Raw genomic sequence first — 23,201 nt, 5'->3', positions numbered from 1 at the left:
TAAGACACAGCCCTAGTTAAAGCCGGGATGACGCATGTGTCACTTCAAAATATGATCGGGAAGAATAAAAAAAATGCTTGTCTGTATTGTTTTCATGTTTGAATATTATATTATGTAGTAGAAAGTGAAATATTTACAACCGAGAAGTTATCTGATGAATAAACCTAAAATAATCAAGCCGCCAACAAACGAAAAATCTGCATATAATAATAGGAACGTTCTTTCTAATCTGTGATGTTTCAGGAAGAGAAATAGTGAAGCACCAGTAACACAACACTGGGGTCAAATGTGGTCTGTCTATAACGTAAGCTAATGTAACCGGCTAACATGTCTAGTTTTTCCAGATCTGCCCAGGTAACGCGCTTTTTAGACATCACACAGTTTTATAGTGTATTACACAATCATATCTCGTGATAGATTATTTTAGATTGTTTGGGATATAACAGAAATGTGTCATAATCATCTGTGTAATTATCTGCTGCTATCCATAAGGATATGATGCTATAATACAAGATCATAGCTATAATGATTGCACCTATTAAAAGTACATCTTGTTGGAAGAAAAAAGTGATCATTATCTTATAACGGCTCCCTTGATTTACTTGACCAAAAGCTGTTTATGTTCTTCACAGCAATGGGCGACGTTTGCAAGGTCCTGGTACTTGATAGATGCCCGAATGCAGCCTCCAGGAAAAATTGCTGCTATGTGCTCAGTGCGTCTTCAGGGCAAACACAAGCCTATTTACCATGCACTAAGTGAGTAACACATCCAACATTACATACACACTGTATGATACTTAGGTTATATTATCAGCTTCTGTTATCACTTGTTGGAATTAAGAGAAGGAAGTACAGACTAATCCGGCCAGGGTCACAGTTGGTCAGGAAACACAGGGCACAAGGCAGGAATACACAGAACCAGAGATGAAATTGCTCCTGAAAAATCTGCAGAAATTGTGTGATGAGGTCATGACAACATGGAGCAGAACCTTAAAGGGATGTTTTTCCTAAACAATTCTGTGTTTTGAGCACAAAAAGAGGCCCAGTGAATAGTCAGTGAGTGTATAAAATATAGACTCTTTGTCAAATCTTTGTAAAAGTCTTTGATCTTAAATAGATTCATCTGGCATTCCTTTAATAACCTGATTTTTCTCGTCATCTTAGTAGTGTTAGTGCAGAGCACAGCAGCGGCCACATGGTGGCGGTAGAGTAAAGGCTCTGAAGGCTCCAAACTGCTGCATATCAACCTATCATTATACCATCCTTAAAACAGCTAAAGTCATGATATACCTGAAATTTTAACTTCTTTTGTGTTATAGCGCATGTGTTGACGTCAGTCAGGCAGTTACTGTGTTTATTCAGCTCTAGCACACACCACTGAAGCTATGAATAGGCTGATGAGAGTAATCAGGTGTGTGTATGTCGGGAGACTCTTACTAACCTGAGCTGACCTCCAGAGACTGTGTTATACTAAACAAAATGATTAAGAGTGGTCACTCGTTGCAATGGCAACTAGTTCCTTAGGGCAAAGTCGCAACTCCTGAAAGAAACGTAGTACGCGTTTTGTGTGTGTGTGTGTGTGTGTGTGTGTGTGTGTGTGTGTGTGTGTGTGTGTGTGTGTGTGAGAGAGAGAGTGTGTGTATGAGTGAGAGAGATATTCTCCAGACCTTGCTGTGACACTGATGGATTCTAATGATGCACACACACAAGAACCCCTAAAATTTAATTTAGCAGTGATGTGTATCGGTGTGTGTGTATTTGTGTGTGTGTATGTTTGTGTGGGGGGAAAAAAGTACAGGTGCAAATGTGCAAACCTTTATCATTAATTTACATTATTTTTGTAAATCAAACTTTAACAGATACGATGGCATGCAGCGCTGTTGAATTCTTGATTCTGCTTTTTTTTTTTCCAGAAAATATGAATGTACTATTAACTGCACGTGTCTTATAAGAACACACTATCCACTAATTTTACAGTAATGCTTGGTAAAAGACCCACAAGGCTTGGTTTGGTGGATGCAGATACAGCATTTCAAATCGACTTTCTTTTTTTCGAATTTCCTTTCTGTATTCTTCCTGCAGTTGTTGCTGCCCATAAATCATTAAATCAAGGCTCAGCATTAATCAGCATGCCTGCGACTCTTAGCTAGCTGCAGGTGTGACATTGGATGTGTATTTTGAAATGATTATAGACATAGCGAGAAGAGGAATGTCCTTCACAGAATTACCCGAGATTAATCTCCACTCTCGCAGAGACTAAATGTGGCTTGTTCAGCACAAAATCCTCTCATAGTTCTTGAGGAAAGGCCTTTTACTTTTACACAACTGTGCAGCAATATCTCAGATATGTTCATTTTAGCTATTAATAAAAATGTCTGGATTTTGAAACAACATTCATGTAACCATTCTTGTTTTTGTTTAATAAAATAAAGCTAAAAAAAAAATTAAATAGAAGCTTGAAATTAATAAAAAGTAGAGCATCCTAAAACTGCTGATTTGAACACAAAATGAATATTTGAGTCAGGTGATACACAGCCATGGAGCTCCTGGTTGCCTTTTCAACCCTTTATAAGGGATGTAATTCTTAGAAAATACTTAGAAATGTGGTTGTATCTCCTTAAAATGAAAGAGAAGATCCTAGTAAAGATAAAAGTTATTCATAAAGCATCTTAACCTCTTAAGCTCTTAAGGTCAATAAGCCGTAGGAGTAGAGAGGAGGACTTTTAATAGGCTTAAGTGTTTCTTTAGCTGAGGAGAAAACATGCTACAGATGAGATTGTGTGGGGATTATTTTTGTGACCAATCATATTAGAGAACATCTCAGACACTTTATTAAGAAATGTCAACGTGCCAGTTTCTGATCTTGGTTTATTTTGTACCTGTAGATGAAAGTCATGTAATTGCTTGTAAACAACAACAACAAAATCACACTTCTTTTATTAAACAAAAGAAATTAACAAAATGTGCATATGATCTGGGTAAAAAGTTAGGACCCCGTGTGCCTTAATAGCTAGTGTTTCCCCCTTTGGCTGAAATAACCTCATTGAGATGTTTCTTGTAGCCATCTACCAGTTTCTGCCATCGACTGGAAGAAAGTTTCCCCGACTCTTCAATGCAGGATTCTTTCAGCTGTGTGTTTGATGGGTTTCTTACAAGCGCAGTCTGTTTTAAATTACCACACAGGATCTCAATAAGCTTTAGATCTGGGCTTTGACTCGGCCATTCCAGAATTCTCCATTCTTTACTTTTCAGCGAGTCTTTGGTGGATTTACTGGTATGTTTTTGTCATGTTTAAAGGTCCAGTTCCGGTTCAGCTTCAGTGTTTTGACAGACGGTCTCGCGTGTTCCTCAAGCACCTTCTGATACAATGTAGAATTCATAGTGGATTCTATGATGATGACCAGACCAGGTCGTGCTGCAGCAAAGCTCTAACTATAACACTTCCACCTCCATGTTCACAGTTAATATGAGGTTCTTTTGCTGAAAGGCTGTAAAGCCAAACATGCCCTCTGTTATGGTGTCCAAATAATTCAATTTTAGACTCATCTGTCCAAAGCACATTATTCCAGAAGTCTTGGCCTTTGTCTCTGTGTTCTTTAACAAACTTCAGTCTTGTCCTCATGTTTGTCTTAGACAGTAAAGGTTTCCTCCTTGCACACCGCCAATGATAATTAAAATTGTGCAGTTTCTTTCTGATTGTAGATACGTTTAACATGAACTGTAGCAAGAGATTGTTGTAGGAACTGTGATGATATTTTAGGGTTTTTCGAGACTTCTTTAAGCATCTTGTGGTCTGCTCTTGGGGTGAATTTGCTTGGACAGCCTGACCTGGACATGTTGGCAGTTGTTTTAAATGTTCTCCTTTAAATAGTTTTCGGTCTTTTTATATCCATTACCAGACTCATAAGCATCAACAATCTCACCAAGCTTCCTTCAAAATGCTCTGTAACAATGTTCTAATAGTTTTACGTTTTATGTGATTTCCTCACAAGAAATTAGATTTTTTTTAAATGACATTTTACAGATAATTTAAAAAATACCTTAATTTGGTTTTATTTGTTTCGTTATATTACTTGAATCTTCCAATATTGTTAAAATAAAGGATAAAAAGATAAATATAAAATGCCCATATGTTTAACCATGTTAAAAAACAACAACACAGGCTTTCATGGGGTGTCCTAATAAATATGTATATATATATATATATATAATATACAGATAACCTAGAAACAGGTTAAGCCCCGCCTCCTGTACACGATAAAAGTTGTTGCTCTGAGATCGGTCCTGAATCACTCGTAAGATAAGATTCCTAGTTAGAACATTTTAAGCTAAATTAACAGCTCTTTCAGATCATTCTTAGAATCTTTATGAATACAGGCCCTGGTGTTTACTTAATAATGTACAAATATGCAAAAACAGCAGAGCTGAAGTAGTGCTTGTTTATAGTAGCTCTTTTTGTACTTTAAGTCTTTTTGTAGAGTTTTCAGCTTGAATAAAGAGAGAGAGAGAGAGAGAGAGAGAGAGAGAGAGCGAAATCTGAGTGAATAATGATCTTTTTTCCCCCCAGGTGATATTGGTGATCACGTGGTGGTCATGAACACCAGACACATAGCGTTCTCGGGGAACAAATGGGAACAGAAGGTCTACTCGTCACACACAGGGTAAAAAGCAGCGTGATCCGCTAATACACCTCTGGACACCGCACCAACCACACATCTAAGACAAATGTGCTCTTTGTAGCCCTCCTTTTTAATCAAGCGCTCCTCTGGGTAGCACTTATATGTAGAACCCTGTAATTAAAGCACCAAGTTATTTCCCTAGCTTGTGTCTTGTAGTTATATTGGCCTTCATTAAAGCTCAAAGTCTCTTGTTTCCTCTTCTAGATACCCAGGTGGCTTCAAGCAGCTCACAGCAGCCCAGCTGCACCAGAAAGACCCGACGGCTGTAAGTAGCCCGCTCATAAATTACAACCTTTTGGACGTTGCCTCCTTTTTTTTCCCAGCAGACACCTGAGGAGGGCACTGTGGTCTTGATTTCCACACTTTTACCCCCCTGGAGATCTGAGATTGACACTGACCTGCTCCTCTTGATTATTTTTTTCCTATTTTAATTGGCTAGTGCCTTCGAGGCAGCCTTTAATCAACTTCACTTGAGCTTTATTTATCTGCTTGAAATGAGCCTAGGTATTTTTACATGTTATGAATATGTAGTAGGATATGTAGTAGGATTTTATTTTCCCTTCTTTGCTATCAACCAGTGTTTATCAACCTTTACACCTATACCCATTATAGCAATGTATTACAGGCACACACAGTGATCTGTGGCATCAGATGGTAATCGTATCAATGAAAGACAGTTGTTGTTGTTGTTGTTTTTTAGAACTTGTTACAGAAAATGTCTCCACATTTTCCAAACCATTTTTTTTCTAAATTTTCTCCAAGCAGCACTGTGCTATACAAAAAACTCACCCTTAATCACATTTCCTCTATATACATGTACTTGGAGTCTTAACAAATAGCCATGTTTGTGTGTGTATGTGTGTGCACGTGTCACCTGGCAGCTTTTACCTTTAAACAGTGGACTGTCTTTATGCTTCCTGCCACCACGGTGTGCCACTAGGTGCTTTGTAAATGTGAATTGGAATGCAGAACAGCACAAGCAGCTTGCAGTAATAATAATTTTTTACTGTCAGCAGCATTTCCTCACATAAACATCCATCATTCAGCCCAGGCTTGAAAATATCCAAAACATTCATCAGCCCATAATCCAATTCTATCTTGAAGCTAACGCCTCGTCTGAATTCAACGCTTCTCTCTAAGATATCGTGTCTTATCCTGGATCTTACTGTGCAGAGTCTCACATCTCCAACATCTCCTCTCATCTCCTCTGTTCAACCTTGACCGCTGTTCCTGTCTGTCCGCTCGGCCGATCTGCAAGCTGTGCTTCTTTATTCAGACTCCAGACACGCAGGAGCTGAGCGCCGGATCGTCACACACCTACAGAACTGTAGCATCCGTGCCAGGCCAAGTGCTGACCTCCAAGTCTGGAAAAATCTGCTCTCTCTTGATGTCAGTTATTCAGTGCAGGATTTTCTGTTCTATTCATACACTTGTACACATGTACAAGAAATTTAGAGTAGACAATAAAGTCCACCTTTAGTACTGGCCCAAAAGTAACCGCTGAACCCCGAGGAAACCAAGAGGGAAATGGGGAGAACAGGTAAAACTCTGGGCCTGTCCATGAGCCACCGTGCCGTCATGAATACAAGAAAATCAAAGATGTGTAAAAAAATTAATTACAACTATTATTTAATAAAACATACTTTAAAGAAACATGATGATTAAATGCTCATGTTAAACAATTTAAGTGAAAATGTGGTGGTGGTAATTTCATACCAGGGTAAAAAGAAATCACACCCAAGTTGGGAACCAATTAAATAAAACACGCAATCAGTGTGCAAAACAGTACACAAGTCATCAGGAACTTGTATAATGTATTTTATATAATAATACAGAAAAACAATACTTCCTGTGTGTGGCTTTTTTTTCTTTTTTCTTTCCCCTTCTTCCGAATTAACCGCTGAACGTGTGTCAGAAGTGTAAGGAACCTCTTATTGCATTGCTTTTATTTTCATCCTCATGTTGTAGTCGTGCTACACTGAAATGCAGTCACTGGTTAATCGCAGCACCTTGCAAGAGAACGGTCATGAGGCATTTTCCAAGAGGTGTCACTATAAAAGCACGTTGTTTCTTCGTTCCTGTTGTGATGATTATTGAAAACATAATTGAGATGATGGAGATTTAATGGAGACTTTCAGAATTATTACTAAAACACTGTTAAAGGGTTTGCTCTAAAATGGACTCCATATTTATTTGCATTATGATGTTACCCAAAATTGTAAATTATGCAAAATTCACTTAATGCAAAGTTGTAAATTACAATACCAACATATACTTGTTGCAGGAGATCAGTAAGGTTCAAAAGGGTATTTTCTCTCTCTTCTCTCTCTCAACAATTCCACCTTATTTCTAGGCAGTTGTAAGACAGATGCCTGACTGGGGCTCAGTTATTCATGCCAAAAGGTAATCTATCATTGCATAATTGTGGATAATAATCAGACTGAAGCAACATCTTCCTCAGATCTCTGAGGAGTGATCCCATTCCCAAGACAGAACCCATCTGTCATCTCTCCAGCAGAGCGAGAGTGAGAGTGAGTGCAGTTGAGGGAAGGAGAAACACTGATTAATGTGATAGAGGCCGGTGACGAAAGAGAGATAGTGTTGCTTCTGCTGGTTTGAATGCAGACACGTTTTTGTGTGTGTTTGTTTGTTTGTGGGAAGTGTTTTTTAATGGGTGTCTCCTTTAGTGCTCCAGCAGTAAGATGGAATATTCGAAGCACGTCCTGCTGCTATAACGAGTTGAAGAGGAAGTGAATGTTGAAGTGCTCTCTGTAAAACTCAGGCAGATTCATTCTGGGTCTGTATGCGGGGGCAGGACTCGCTTATGACCAAGGCATTACTATAGGCATAAACAAGCTATATTTTCAGCCTCGCTCCAATCCCCTCCCCTTCCTGTCTAATACCAGTAGCCAAGAACTTTTCATGCAGACCCTTCAGGGTGCAGATCTATTGCACGGTGTGTGTGTGTGTGTTGTTTTTTCCATAAAGGTGAGTTACAGCAGAGAGAGTGGAGATGGCTTGCAGGTCACCCCTAGAGAGAAAGACGAGTGTGTTAGCCACTCGTCCATCCTGCTGTACCGTTTCATAAAGCTTGATCTTTTCTTCTTCTTCTTCTTCTTCTTCTTCTCTCTCTCTCTCTCTCTCTCACCAGATCATAAAACTAGCTGTGTACGGGATGCTTCCCAAAAATCTCAAGCGGAGGACCATGATGCAACGGCTACATCTGTTCACTGATGATGTGAGAAGTGTGTGTGTGTATATACTTGTGTGTGTGTGTGTGTGTGTGTGTACTATAGTAGTCATAATCCAGTCTTAATGAGTGTATTTATTTATTTAATTTAATTTTTTTAACCGCTAGATCTTTCTTTTGTAGTACTTATTCAATTGAAGTTTTCCCTTTTGTTTAAACCCAAATTTCTGGCTGTGTGCATATTTTCAGGTTCTTCCAGATGACATCTTGAGGAACCTGACTGAAGAGCTGCCACAGCCCCGGGTCATTCCACGCAAACTCAGCGAGTACACACAAGCAGAACGCGATGCCTTTCCCCAGCTCTGGACCCCGTGAGTCGCCCCATATATTTCATTATATTCTATTTTCCTCCATCTCCTTTTTTTTTTTTTGTCCTTGTCTCAGTGTGTGGTGAGATTTAGGACAGGGTTAAGGTGCTCAGGTGCTGAGGCCTTCAGGATAGGAGAAAAAAAAAGCAATCAGAGGATCATAAAACTTCAGAACTGAATAATCTGTCTCTAAAGCCCGGGCTGATCGTGCCTTAGCTCTCTATGCTGTACGCTTTCTCCAAGATTTATGAGCGATGAGTCACGCTCTTGCTCTGAGGTCACCAGTAGAGGACAGGAGCATATTCACTAGGTCACAGCTGTTTAACAAAATAATATAGACATGCCAGTTTTTCATGATCAGTTGATACTCATGTTTAAGGTTATAAATCAATTTTAGTCCTAAAGCCTCAGTCCAGAAAATCTTTGATTAAAATGACAGCGAGATGCATTTTGTCTGCCAATCGATCTACGAGGTGTCATGAACAGGCTCAGAAGATGAAGCCAAAATCTGCTTCCATTTTTTCCCCGTTATATGCATGAGCGCAAAGTTAGGGTTAACTTCCAAATGGGGTGAAGTAATACTAGCACATGAATGATGGAAGGATTTCAACAGCCGTGAATAGCAGTCTGTAATATCCACAGCAGCGTTGTAGTGAAGACAAAGTAGTGAACAGGACGAGTCCACGACTAAATTATATGAGGCTGCAAAACAAAAAATTGTTCAATTTTGTTGTATAATAAGCAAATTATGTACATATTTCAAATAGAAAAGATTAGTTATCGATGTGCTAATAGAATAATGTCATGTAAAAAGTGTTAGAATGAACATTAACTTCTCTTTTTTAATTACTTGTCACTTCATTATTCGGACTTGACCAACTTTTAAATCATACACAGAATGAGATGCACTGAAATGCTTTTACGACTGACTGGAAATAACTACAAAACAAAGGAAAATTATATCTAAAAAATACAGCATATGAATACAACACCGTGACTGATGACATGAATATGAATGATCTAAGGCAAGACGGAGACCAGCTTCAGACACAAGAGTCTCACAGGTCCATGTTTTCATGCAGCACAAATTCCAGAGCCCATTGGTTAAACTTCATCTCTTAACTAAATCACACTGTCCAAGCAGGAAATGTACCCATTTCACAGACCTGTACCGCTTCCCCCAACAAGCAAGCCTCTATCTGTTCAACAAGGTTGGTTAAACTTTACACTGTGTTAACAATGGGACTTGCTTAAAGCCTGAGACTCTCTAGCCTGTGGTCTGTAATGGAAAAGCGTTGTGTGTTAGCGAGTATTCTCCCAGAGCTGCAGGAAGGCAGTTTAATGGCTCACAAACTCTCTTTGTCTCTGCATCTTGTCCGTTGTGTGTACTTCACAAAATGCTCATGATTCACTTCATCTCCAGCTAGACTATTATAACTACTGGACCTTAAAGTACAATCTTCTTTTCAGACATTTCGGTATTATTCCTTAGCGCCTATAAAACGGTGTCTCGCTGTTTTTTGCCCCGTGAACTTTTCTACATTCTTTATTGTCATAACCTGGAACTGAAATTGGGATTGTATAATACTGATGCAGCGGAAGTGCAACCAATTGTTTACAACTATATCTAATCAAATAGCATCGTGAAGCTCAAAGAGTTCAAAAGAAATCTGGAGCAATGTTTGTGGAAAAAAATAAAAAGGAATATAATAAACATACAAAAGAGCACCATTAAATCTATTATTAAACTGAGGAAAGAAACTGTCACAAGCACAATCCTGCCTCGAGGAGGCCATCCATCAGACGTGACTGGCTAAGAAGGGCATTAGTCTGTGACACAACCTAGAGGACAAGGGTAACTCTGTAGAAACTGAAGAGATGGGTCTTAACGTTTAACTGAACGACCATAGAGTGTAATACCAAAGCTACAGTGGAGTGGTTTAAAACCAAGAACCTGACTGTGTCCAGTTAAAACCCACACCTCGATCCAAATTCAGCGTCTGTGGCAAAAGTTAGAAATTGGTGTTCAACCACTGTCGCTGTCCAAAGCGTTGATTTCACCAAAAAAAAAGGGCAAAAATGTTAGGATACAGATGTGCAAAGCTGTAAAACATTGCAGCCTAAGGTGGCATTAACAAGTATTGACTTTTGGGGTGATAATTTAGCCAACTAATCAAATAACTAATTAACTTAACAGTATTACAATATTTGTTTTGTCACAGCACTTTAGACTTCTAGTCAATGGTACAAACAAATGGTTAAAATCCTAATTGCGTTTTCACTTCATTTCAGGTCAGTGTTATAAAATCACACAACACAGATGTGGAAAAAGTGCAAAAGGGGCAAATATTTATTCAAAGCACCGTATGTACGTGTATATTTAATATACTGCTAGTTAATAAGATTCATAAATCAGTTCTCTAATGTTCATTAATATTCATGAGCTTGCTAACAGGCTTCTCAACAAGGTTCTAACTTGTAGCTTTTACAAATATGCTGATTCATCGTTTAGCCAATTAAAAAAAAATCATGTCTTGAGAAAAATGCAATTGAGTGGGTCAGTTTAAGCCTGTAATATCACTTGAGCTAACAAGAAAAATGTGTATTTTAGCAAATCCCATGCTAGCTTGCTAAAATGTATGTGGAAATAGCATTCCAGAAGCTCCTTCATCATACAGCATAAGGTAGCCTCCTACTGAAACTGAGCAACAGTGTGAGGTTTAGGACACGGCCCAGATCTCTGCATGACCTCTAGATGGTTTGTCAAGAGGATTTTTTTGTCAATGATATCGTTAAAAAAAATGATTTTACACATTTTCTTATCGTTGCTTTGACTCATTATAATGTAAAGGATAAAAGAAAATGTTTTTATATAGGCTCTTCAAAAAATAAATGTCCCTTTCACATTGAATTATAATCCTCATTTGTCGTTCAATCAGATGATTATTATAATTATTATTATTGCCCGAAGCTTGATTAACTTAAAGAATACATCAAGCCTGTGATAAAGACATCACTCTGCTGCAATTAAAGGGAGAGATAATTGCAGTGAGTCGGTTTTATTATTTGATTATCACAAGCTACTCACTGGAACATGGACTGCTGTGCTGTGATCGTATTAAATGAACACAGAGCAAGAAAGAAGGAAATTAAGGCCTGCTGTGATATAGACCAGGAAGCAAAAGCCTCATTAAGAAAATAAAAGTGAACACTAAAGATTGACTCGGAACAGAGATCCCTGAGAGAGCCAGTTAGCCTGAGAACCTGAAGCGCTTCTTTATTCTGATGCTCTGCGCTAAATAATATCACTCCTGCTGCTCTACTATTGGACCGTCAGATTGAAGGGCATGCGAGACTCTGGTATAGGGTTCGCAAACAGACTTTGATGTTCAAGAGCCGGAATGATGAAACACTACCGTGCACTTTTTTAATAGTTTGAGCTTTTAATGCAAAATTGGGGGACAGTGTAATACAAAGCCCTGTGACCCAGCCATGACAATCCAATTATTTTCCCCTTGTCCTCATTCTTCTCAGCAAGATACCCCAGAGGGGAAACGTGTCCCTGCTGTTCTTTTAGTTATTCTCTATAGATCTTTATATTCTCTATTTCAGTGTATTCTAAGTGTAACAAATACTTATTTGAGCTGCCTGTAAGTGTGTTGTAGGTGTAAGTGGCCAATTTAAAAAAAAAAAAAAAAGAAAGAAACATACTGAATGCTTGAGTAATAAGATTTGTTCTGTTTGATCATCTTTTCGTTCTTCAAGCAAATCCTCTTTACACATTTCTGAAAAATAGTATATTGTGCATATTGTATTTAAACTTTTCAAGTAGTTTATTTGTAATCACTGCATAAAAAACACACCACACGATGCTACTAATAAAATCAGTAGGCCAAAAATCAAATATCAAAAACGTTTTGTTGGGTTCAGATGGAGCTGAAATGTGAGGTGTCATTTGGAAACCAGTTTATTCGACTATAAAAACTTCTTCCATATATTTTGAGAAGAAGAAAAACTCCATATTCTAAAGCAGTTAAGAACGTTACAGTGAAACACGATATTTAACGAATTGCACGCACTTGTTTATAAATGTTAAAGTATTTATCAAAACCTTAACCTTTAGAGGCTTTTATCATTTCCTCTATTTTTTTTAATTGAGTTTTTTTTTTTTTAGGTATACTAGGTATAGAAATTGAGATTTTTGGTATATTTTCATTCTTGCAAATTAAGCTGAATTTAAATGCTGCTTCATAGCAGTTTCAGTTAATATATTTAGTTAATTTTAGTAAATGTCACGTGGATACTACATATATACAAATCTTTAGAAATGTGCTGTTAGTAAAGACGAAAAACTTAAAAATACAGGTTCAAACGAATGTTGTATACGTGTATAAATAGATATATACTATATACAAGTCTGAAACATTTGCTCCCAAACGATTGAGGGTTCACGTATCGACAAAGTGATATAATTCATAAAACACTTAACCAGCCAAACATAAATCCTCCAGCATTGCTTTCTAAAATATATATCCAGTGATTATGAACACATTACGAAGGCCCAGAGTGCCCTTCAATATAAAGTTTTACCAAACGATCTACCATGTTTGGCTGCCAAATGCATCATTCCAAAAAGCTGATGATGTGATGATGCAGGCACTAATCCTGTCAATAGTCCTACACAGTGTAGAATGGGAACACTGATCTTTCAATTTGTATTAAATATTTATCACAGATTGTCCCCTCATCAACAAAGCTTGTAATTCCTAGTTTTCTCCCATTCATTCCCTCAGGACATTATAGGATTTACAGTCGTAGCACAGTGTCCCTTTGAATAATAGGCAATCAGAGACTTACAATAAAACCCATATCCGTCTGAAGTGGTTCTGTGTAGTGATTAGATGCATTCTTAATGCTTTAGGGGTTTGTTGGGCTTCAATGCATCCTTTCATCAGTCCCTGTATATATACTGGTAGAGTTGTGCATTAAGGCTAATCAGCCTAGTCAGGGTCTTGTGGAACTTGTGGGTTATTGGAAGCTTCTGAAAGCAACTATAATATCAGGCTACAAATATATCTGCAAATTACAAATCCTATAGCATTTTTCAAAGGCATCCATGGAGATGTAATGTGACTTGCATAGCTGTTTACCCCCTTGGATTATAGTAAGGGTGGAAAGGTCTAAGGGGCAGATTTATTTGCAAGTTAACTGTATGAACATGATCAGATGTTGTTATAGATCAGTAAACTGTCAAAATACTTAGAAACTGAAGGGCGTATATTAGGAATCATTCCAGAGAGAATGACTTGCATAATTATTTATACCCAAGGCTTTGTTTGTATTTAGTGTTTTTATTTATTTTTTTTAATTATTTTAAACTGGATTTAAGGCGGGGGCACGGTGGCTTAGTGGTTAGCACGTTCGCCTCACACCTCCAGGGTTGGGGGTTCGATTCCCGCCTCCGCCTTGTGTGTGTGGTGTTTGCATGTTCTCCCCGTGCCTCGGGGGTTTCCTCCGGGTACTCCGGTTTCCTCCCCCGGTCCAAAGACATGCATGGTAGGTTGATTGGCATCTCTGGAAAATTGTCCGTAGTGTGTGATTGCGTGAGTGAATGAGAGTGTGTGTGTGTGCCCTGCGATGGGTTGGCACTCCGTCCAGGGTGTATCCTGCCTTGATGCCCAATGACGCCTGAGACAGGCTCCCCGTGACCCGAGGTAGTTCCGATAAGCGGTAGAAAATGAATGAATGAATGAATGAATGGATTTAAGGCATGACTGGGATTAATACTTACCTTGCCATTAATGCAAAACAGGGCAACCCATACCAACATCTTCAAGGTCAAGATCATTTTCTTGCCTGTGAGACCCACCTCTCCCATTACACCCAAATAATGCTACTTCACTGCTGTTAAACTAAACATGTGCCCCTTAAAACTCAGTGTGAATCCTTAAGCCTTAAACCCAAGCAGCTTTGTCATCTCTATCATGCTATTTTGCTGCAGTCAGACTCGCCCTATGAGGCACATAGAGCGTGTAATTAAAACACGTCAGTGGTAAGTGATACCTTAATGGGATAATGAGACCTGCAGCTCTGCTGCTGTAATTAAATTGGAGAAAGGAAGATGACAGGAGCTCCACAGGTTGGCTGTTGTTCTTGTAAACCTTGCCTGCCCATAAGTAAACCTGCCTGACTCCCCATGCTTACGGTATAACAGTAGAATAATGAAGCTGAAATCAAATACCGGGGTAAACTAAAGTTCCTCTGTCACACAAAGTCACCGGCGTAGAAAAAGTCAAGCCGCACACACATTGCCAGGTTTTTCTGTAAACACATGTATCCGAGAATTCTTAGCAGCACCTGGAGAAACCAAAGAATCCACACTTTTATAGTCATGTCACTCAAAATGTCATATGCATTGTGTGAGATTGTTAATGAGGCCTGCGGTGTAGTTTTGAGGACTGACACACACACATGAACTCTGGGAAAGCAGTGCTGTTATTTGAATGGTCTCAGACAATTTAATGTAATTACACTTGGCAAGCATAGATGCAGAGAGTATGTGGCAGTTTTAGGTTTAAGGGTCAGCTTTTACTGTTTAATGTGTGTATTCTTAGGAAGAGTCCCACTGATTTAGTGGCATCGCACCATATATCCTAATGTGGTATGTGCCTCATACTGCAGAGCACAACTTTACATACACACACACACACTCAGATATCCAGTCACATATAGTCACATCACAGCCTACCTTTTTCAAAGTTATTTATTTCTCTTATTCATAAATTTTAGCTGTGCAACTGTAATCAGTAATTAGACCCATTTGAATAATGAGCCTGATATGAAGTAGGTGGAGTGTACTAAGGGTCCGTGGAATTTATTTTACAGATTAAGTGATTGTCATTAATGTTTGAAAGCCCCTGTCCTATAGCACAAAGCATAGAGCCTTTGTTTAAAATAGAAAACATTATTTCCTTTAATGGAAGGCGACTCTGGTGCAGGTTTAAAGTTCAACTTTGGGCTGCTGTTCTTTTCTGGCTGATGCTTGGCAGTTGTGAGTTTCTCATCACTCAGAGTGTGGACTTTCATAAATCCTTACAGAAGTGATTCACAGACCTAAGCTATTACCGTACGGCTCATTGAGCGCTGAGCCTTCCCGCATTGAGTTTCTCAGATTTGCATCACTTTTCTAATAGCAGGCCAAGCTAATGACATACGCAGCTCACAGCATGCTGTAGATGTTCTGCACGTAAAAGCTTTTTCTTAAATGAGTGACTGTAATGTTCTGGCATTCTCTTACTGATCGAGCAAAATCTTAGATTATTTAGCTACATATACTACATACAGTGCCTTGCATAAGTTTTCACCCCTTTAAACACTGTATTTTGTAGCATTACAGTATGGAAACTGTCTTGTTTGGGATAATATGTCATGTTGCAATAGAGAATAAGCCCTAATACTGAAACAGGAGGAAAGCAGTGAATAAAGTTTGTAAAATGATTTACAAATTGTGATTAACAGGCGTTTCACAGCAATGGGGGAATAGTAATGCCGGCATGTAATTTAGTTGAATTGAATTCACCTGTGCAATTGTCATCTCAATATATTGTAAATGCCCCTATTCTAAAGAACCAGCATAACGAAGATCAGGGAGTAATCGTGCCAACTTTTCCAGTTTTTTGGATTTGCTCATAAGAAAACACCCCAAATGCTGAAAATCTTTAGGAGTTTCCTTAAATGCATTATTAAAAATCATACAAAAATTTAGAACAACCATGGCTCTGCCACTGAGAAAGACATCCACCAAACTTTAGTGAATAGTTAAGCAGGTTGTAATTCAGAGATGCAAACAAGAGACCAAAGGTAATGCTTAACATGATGCTTCACCAACATGCTTCACTGTACAGATGCTGTTCTCAGTTCAATGAGAAGTGAGATTTCACAGAGCATAACACTTTAATTAGTTAAGTTTTGCCCTCATCAGACGAGAGAAGTTTTCCAACATATGTGCTGAGTCTCTAACAGACCCCTTTGGCAAACTCCAAACAAACCTTTTGCCAATCTTCCATAAAGCCCAGCTGTGTGCAGCTCTAGCTGTCCTCCTGTGCTTCTCTCCAGCTCTTTGACTTCTTTGACTAATGGCCTCCCTACATGATCATTGGCTTTTGGGGGATGTCTTCTGCTAGTCGGATTCATGGTTGTGCGACATTCTTTCCAATTTTTAAGGTATACAATAATGCAAGGTTTGGAATATTATTTAATAATAATATCCTGACTGATCCTTTTCCAGAATTTCATCATGTAGTGTTGATCATTCCTCACTCTTCACAATGCTGTTTATTTAAATAGGTTCTTCAACCAACTTTAATTGTACACAGGTAGACTCACTACAACAATATTATGGTCTAAATTGTTCAGATTCATGACACTGTAGTCCCAATTAAGTCTGTTTTACTTGAAAGGCACTATAACTATGAAAGCCTACATATGTATTTGCTAGCCACAACACAAATATTATATTACATGTTAGATTTCGATGAAATTGTTGGTTTTTTGTTTTCAAACTGCGGAGTGTATTTAAAATGCCAGAGGAACATGCATATCTTCAGCAATTTTAGTAATCGTCCCTGATGAGATGCATTTAGCGGTTAAAGCTGGCTCCAGGCTCTATCCACAAGCCTTAACCCAAGAACAGGGTATTTATACTAGACCTACAATACTTGACACAGTTATTTAGACTATAGACTATGTAGCTACTGTATGATGATTATGTTCTCCACAAAAATGTGTCCTGTCTGTTTCTGGCATTTCAGGATTTACAGAAAAACTGAAAAGAACTGATGTGTGCATTGATGTTTTGACAAGAATGTTTAATGTTTTATCAACTTGTTCAGCAAAGACATGCTCTACAAAATATGGAGTAGAAGAGAGACATGGCCTTATAATATGCTTATATTCTTTTACTAGATATGTCCTGACTACAGCCCCCCAGGGTTCCTATATTAAATGTAACAATAACTGTTCTACTTTCCTCCGGCAGTCAAAGGCAGCTTTCGTCTTAGCGACATAAATTATTTAACATGCAAATGTTTCTACTCTGAATGTGACCCCTTATACTGCCTTTTCCATTGCATAAATATAGCTTAAGTCACATAGGCAGCATTTGGTGGTGTTTTCACTGCTGAAGAAGATTACTGCTCTGTTCAGAAGCAGTCATGTGTCTGAATATGAATTAATATCCATAATATTTGTTTGTGGACTCATTATAATGCTGATAAAGTAAACAGTGTTGGCTCATTGACAGCCAATTTGTATGTATGAGCAACTAAATCAGGATATAAAGTAGCATGTCTGTCAAATGACCAGAAGCTCTTGTGGTTGTTATTACTTGTTTCTTGTCCTTTTTTAATGTGCTCTGTCGTCTTTAATAAAGAGCAGGTTTTTTTCTGCTCGCTCAATGGCAGGTTTTTGCCATATGCTGATCAGTATGCTTGGGTTCATGATTGAATAGATTTAAACAGTCTTGTTTTAAAAGCATACTTCTCTTGCTGTTCAAGACCGATACTTTTCCTGTCACACTGAATTAAGTGTGACAAATGGTGTATTGTTAATTATGATTAAGATAAAAATCTTCTAGTGACCAGAGACATCATGATTCATAACTGGCACGACAAAGTAAGAAGGAAGTTTCTTTTTCTTTTTCTCTTTCTTCATTCAGAAGAGTTATGGCTACTGGATTGAATGTAGGTCGTTTATTTTCCAGTCATTATTTATTGAGGCTTCTGCTGGAGTCCATCGTGAGGGTGAATAAGTCATTCCACGTTTTCTCTGCTTAAATGAACCAATCTTTTCTTCTGTCTCCGCAGGCCAGAGGACTACAGAATGAAGTGACCTCATCACGCCACAGACTGGACAGATTCAGTATACAACTAAATGTTTTCCATTTTTTTCATACTCTTGTCTATATGAAATAAAGTATCTTTAAAAAGTCTTGATTTTATTACACATTGTTTACCAATGACAGACACATTTAACACTTTAATATAGTGTATTTATCGAGCCAAGCCATAAAGAAAGGCGTCTGGTAACCGTATTAACTCAGAATAACAAGTTAGTATTAGAATGGCGATTTCTTTTTTGGCCTGTGCTTTTGGCCACAAATGGCTTTAACAGGGCTTTGTGTAGCCTGCTGTCTGTCTGATTCGAATGTGGTTCAATCCTAATTGACATCATGTGTTTGTGTGGCTCTTGTAATGCCACATTACCCTTTGAAGTGCATTAAACTCTCAGAACAACATGATGGTGATGGAAGTGAAACACCCTTGTTTGCTGTCAGTCTGTCACGATGGTTATTGAGGTCCCGCTGCAGGGTTTAACTACATTGTTTTCACTATTTGATGTGTGTTTTAAAGAAGGACATGTGCCAACAGGGTCATCAAGCACGTCCTGAATGCCTTATACTGTAGATTTTTATAAAGAAAACAGTAACAGAACAGATAAGACATCACCGTGGTCATATTACAGTTTTATTGGTTACAAAAACAAAGTAAAAATAAGTTACTTTTCCGCTTCAAAAGTTTGGTAGTGAGCCATTCCTCTGGCACCTGTTCAGCGCACACAGTTTGTTTCATTCTGAGAGGACAGTAGACCACAGGCCTAACTATTCAACACTATTCCACAGTGAATAGGCCCATAGGACAAGCACATACGTACACAGAGAAAGACAGAAAAGGATTTCCAGTCTGAGCTCTTAAATTAAAACAAAAAAAACCAAAAAAAACAACAAATGAATCCCCACATACTGTATAACGTTTATCCTTTAACGATCAAATCCACAGGAAATTCACATTGACGTGATTTTACAATCACTCTCTAGACATTATGTATAGCGTTTATAAGTGTCATTAAGTGTCAGTGCCAGTGTGGTTCAATATTGTTTTTATATTGTCTGGTACTGCCAAGGATTCATCTTTCCATAAATAAATGACTATAACATGACAGGAACATTAAAATCGTGGACAAGCAAACGTGGAAGTTTCGATTCAATCTCCATTTTTATTATAAAAACAATTACACAAACTGTACAAATCCAATGTTTTTTTTCCCCAAAAGGACAACTAATACAAATCCACTGCATTGTTTGACCTTTGTTGTGTTTTTGTTTGACTGCATGCACTTTTACAAAGAAAAAAAGTCAGTGAAGGTCTGTGGGCACAGTATGGGTTTACTGCACTCCCTCCATACTACCCACCCTCATCAGGCACTTTCCAATTACCATTCTCTTAATGCTATCCTACTGGACACTTGCGTAATATTAAGTGTGTATTTGTGGACTGGGCTGTCAGTGTGCAGATTTATCATCTTCCTGTGTTGTGGACTGAGCTCCACTCTTCTCATTCAGGCTACGGGAGAAGCGGTGTGTGCCTCGCTCCCTCATCGTGGCACCGGAAGAAGCAGTGCCAGGTTGGGCAACACGAGGGTTGGGATAGTTGGGCTGGTAGTACTGGGGTGGGTAGCGGCGGTATCCACCGTACGGGTCCTCTTCCTCCTCCTCCTGCTCTTCGTCATTAGTGTCGGTGGGCCCGTAGTTTTGGTAGGAACTGGGAGGTAACTGTTGTACTATGGGAAGATTGGGGAATTGCGTTGGTCATCCATTTTTCCTCTGTCTATGTCATTCACCACCACCAAGAAAGTAGCCATTGGGTTAGCGTCAGAAGAAAGCAGCAGAGAGATAAAGTCACAGTGTTAGAGAAAACTGGAAGCAGAAGACGAGCATGAGAAATTATGGCTTTCTGGCGAAGGGCCATCAGATATGACTATCAAAAACTTTCCAGTCCAGAGACAGAGAGAGAGTGAGAGAAAGAGGGGGAGAAAGAGAAGGGACAACAAAGAAAGCTGGATGGATTTGTGTGAATAGGCATGCATGACCTTTGCTGTGTAGTGGTGGTGATCTTCAGAAGTGGGGGAATATGGGATTATATAATATGGAAGCTTGGGGGTTGTAGAGAAGTCTTTCCCTAGGCACAGTCTTTTTTGCCAAAGTTAGAGAATGGAGGGATGGAGGGATAAAGGGAAAAGAGAAATGGCAGCAGAGTTTCAGAGAATGCCTCTCAGTAGTCATTCTCATACTGCACTTCGCCTTGCCCTAAAGTCAGGAGACAGATGAGAAGGTCCAGGAAAGGAGAGAGAAACACACTGTGTAAGTACGACACCCACATGATCGTTAAAATGACCAACTCGGCTCAGGCTTTCCCTTTCTGCTGCAGTCTGACTCCTGACACGGTTCAGAACTTTCTGAGTGTAGGTTTACTGTACACTTTGTCAGTAAATCAGATATTTATTGTATACTCTTTACATGAGCCTGGAAACTTAGAGCATTGCAGTTACTTCACTGAGAATTAATACCAAGCTCCTTAAGTGTTTCACTGTGGAATTAAAATCCATTAGCAAGGTGATTCCACAACTGGGGTGACGTCACTTTTAAACTTTTTTCAATTCAGTTGACCAGCTGGACAGGTGGCTTGTGGAATATAAGAAATTATTTATTTTAAGGATGAACATGTTCAGTTAAGTGAGTCAATAATATGCAACTTTCATTACCTAGAATGGATGACTCGTGAAAAGGGATTTCATCCATGAGATGAAATTGATTCACACAATAATGTAAATTGTTTTTCCCATATTCAATTTCATCTTATTAGTTTTTTAGTTGTTATGAAGGACACGTTTCCTATGTTTAAAGACTTTACCCTTAAAAAGTTTTGCAAATGTAATATCAGTGGGAAATAAATGTCACCCCAATCGTAGCATAATGCACCAAGATACTATTACCACATTTTCCAAAATCAGTGGTATAATATAAAGTCCTCCTCCTTGCTGCAGGATATTTCACATCCCAGAACACACGCCTCATAAAAATCACCCACATCAGGATAGGCATTTTTCACTGTAAAGTTTGATAGCATATACACTCTGTTAAATTTATAAGGACAATTACTGTAATGACTATGCTTTGTCTCTGCTAGTAAAAGACTACTTTATTGGACGGTAATCCTGCATAGTGGCAAAAGTGATGGCTTTTATATGTGAACAAAAAGATTAAAAAAAGGGTATGGCAATGTATCTGAAATTTATCACACAAAGGCAAGTTTTGAGAAAAATTCTGTATAATCAGTGTAAGAAAGTCGTATTTGCTGCATGTTTGAGTAGTAGAATTCACCCTGTCCTAAGGTTTTCTTATGTCGTCAGGAGTATCTGCAATACTTAGAGATAGGCAGTAGCTAATTCTTAAATATATTTTTTGAATATTGGATCAATAGGAGACAAAGAACAAACAGAGAAAACAGAAAATTCCTTTACCTCCTATGTTGTACCCTAAGCAGGCGTTCTGGTCGCAGTAACCTGGTGGTCCAGCAGGGCCAGAGTTTCCAGGACTTCCAGGGCGACCTGGAGTGCCCTGAGATCCAGGCCTGCCTGGAGGACCCTGGCTTCCTGTGCGACCCTCACCGGAAGGACCTGCAGCGTGGCAGTAAAACATATCAACACAGTGCCATAACAGAACGTTTTACAATATAAAAGTTATGTTCTGTTAATAGTTCTGTATTTTCAGCACAAGCAAAGACTTCCCCAAATGTCATAGCTTTTACTATGTAGACTCTTTGCTAAAAATCTCTCAAATATACAAAATATCCATTTAATATTTAAGGCCAACTACAGTGGGCATTAAGTTATAGCAGAGATTGCTAAATGTTTGAAAGCTTTTAAAAAACATTTATCAATATAAATTTATATACAGTAGGGTCCATATCATTTAATCCTGGAGCTTTCTATCTATATAGCTAACAGAATATTGGCCTTTTCTATTTTAAAGTTTAATGTGACATTAATTAGCAATAAAACAATGGATTTTTTTTTCATTTGATTATACCTTGTAAAAGGAAATTCAACAAACATCATCTTAAAAACCTCTCTCTATACATATGCTGCTTTATTAGGATCACTATACTAATATAACATACTTTGTTCTCTGAGCTGACACAGTTCTGGTCCACAGTGCTATGAATGCTTTATTAGGATCACTATACTATGAATGCTGGAGGTTTTCACTGTTCTAACATATCCCAAACGCTGAAGCTCACTGAACTCGTTGTCATGTTCAGGGAACTACACTGAGGTTAACTGCTTGGCACATTGTCATGCTGGAAGTAGCCATAGCTTATAGAACTAAACAAAGTCTATATCTAAATACAAGCTCTAACTATGCCTTCAGGAACCAGAGATGAACAAAGTGGAATCTCTGGTGAATAAAAGTGGTTATTTGATTACCTGGAGGTCCTGGGAGGCCACGAGGTCCCTGTGTCCCCACTCCTGGACTGCCTTTCTCTCCTTTCTCTCCTGGGAGCCCTGAACAGACGATATAACAGACACTTAAGTGAGACCAAGTGAACCCATCTGCCTTGTTGGACTTGCACACTGCCAGCCTCTGTCAGTACTGGGTAGGCAGAAGGATTGAGACTGCAGACCTAGTGTAGTATAGCACACACACAAACAAACATAGGCACAAGTCTGCATGGCTAGAATTTCTGTCCAGTTCTTCTGTTTATCTTTATGCTATTCTGTTTATGACCACTGGAGATGGAGGGAGTGTGAGAGGCACACACTTTTCATGGGTTGCTAATCAAAAAAAGTATTCCAAAAGGAAAGCTAAAGGTTCCACAAAGATTTCTGGTTCAGCATATCCTGCTGCATGGAAAATATCAAAAGACTGACTGCATACAAAAATAGTCTTGAGCAGTTATTATTAGCTCTTTGCTACTCCGAAACCAAAGGAACACTGTGACATGCCAGACTTCTGAGCCTTTATGGACAGACACTCTCCAGTTTTTCCCAGGCTTCTTCACAGCAATCTGGTCTCCATCACCTCTGACCAGGGCTGACAATTCCTCCAACCCTAAGCACATAATTACC

General features: G+C 38.7%; 2 protein-coding genes across 4 annotated transcripts in view; one reads left to right on the top strand and one right to left on the bottom strand.

Moving 5' to 3' along the window:
• Nucleotides 1-242: 242 nt before the first annotated feature.
• mrpl13 (mitochondrial ribosomal protein L13) lies at nucleotides 243-18,222 on the top strand. The gene is made up of 7 exons (XM_060870420.1): nucleotides 243-354; nucleotides 633-756; nucleotides 4,568-4,661; nucleotides 4,884-4,944; nucleotides 7,831-7,917; nucleotides 8,119-8,240; nucleotides 18,101-18,222. Exons 1-7 carry the CDS (start codon nucleotides 328-330, stop codon nucleotides 18,123-18,125), a joined length of 540 nt encoding a protein of 179 aa, XP_060726403.1. The 5' UTR covers nucleotides 243-327; the 3' UTR covers nucleotides 18,126-18,222.
• Nucleotides 18,223-18,744: 522 nt separating this feature from the next.
• col14a1a (collagen, type XIV, alpha 1a) overlaps nucleotides 18,745-23,201 on the bottom strand; it is an 81,842-nt gene continuing 77,385 nt past the window's right edge. For 2 of the 3 annotated variants that reach the window (XM_060870417.1, XM_060870418.1), the window contains exons 46-48: nucleotides 22,560-22,637; nucleotides 21,594-21,749; nucleotides 18,745-19,853 (exon numbers count right to left, since the gene is read on the bottom strand). In XM_060870417.1, the coding sequence (XP_060726400.1) occupies nucleotides 19,576-19,853; nucleotides 21,594-21,749; nucleotides 22,560-22,637 (512 nt within the window). In that variant the 3' untranslated portion in view covers nucleotides 18,745-19,575. Of the gene's footprint in view, nucleotides 20,380-21,593; nucleotides 21,750-22,559; nucleotides 22,638-23,201 lie in introns of all 3 variants that reach the window. The other variant, XM_060870419.1, reaches the window with a different exon arrangement.

This window comes from Tachysurus vachellii, chromosome 5 (assembly GCF_030014155.1).
Source record: "Tachysurus vachellii isolate PV-2020 chromosome 5, HZAU_Pvac_v1, whole genome shotgun sequence".
NCBI classification, from domain to species: domain Eukaryota; kingdom Metazoa; phylum Chordata; class Actinopteri; order Siluriformes; family Bagridae; genus Tachysurus; species Tachysurus vachellii.
Note: the sequence above shows the minus strand (reverse complement) of the source record. Positions and strands in the feature narration are given on the sequence as shown.

What these genes read in the sequence shown, in the direction of transcription:
- mrpl13 (XM_060870420.1), top strand. Translation starts at nt 328, where the DNA reads ATGTCTAGTTTTTCCAGATCTGCCCAG. An exon ending in GCCTATTTACCATGCACTAA is followed by an intron (nt 757 to 4,567) that starts GTGAGTAACACA and finishes TTTTCCCCCCAG; the next exon opens with GTGATATTGGTGATCACGTG. An exon ending in GTCTACTCGTCACACACAGG is followed by an intron (nt 4,662 to 4,883) that starts GTAAAAAGCAGC and finishes TTCCTCTTCTAG; the next exon opens with ATACCCAGGTGGCTTCAAGC.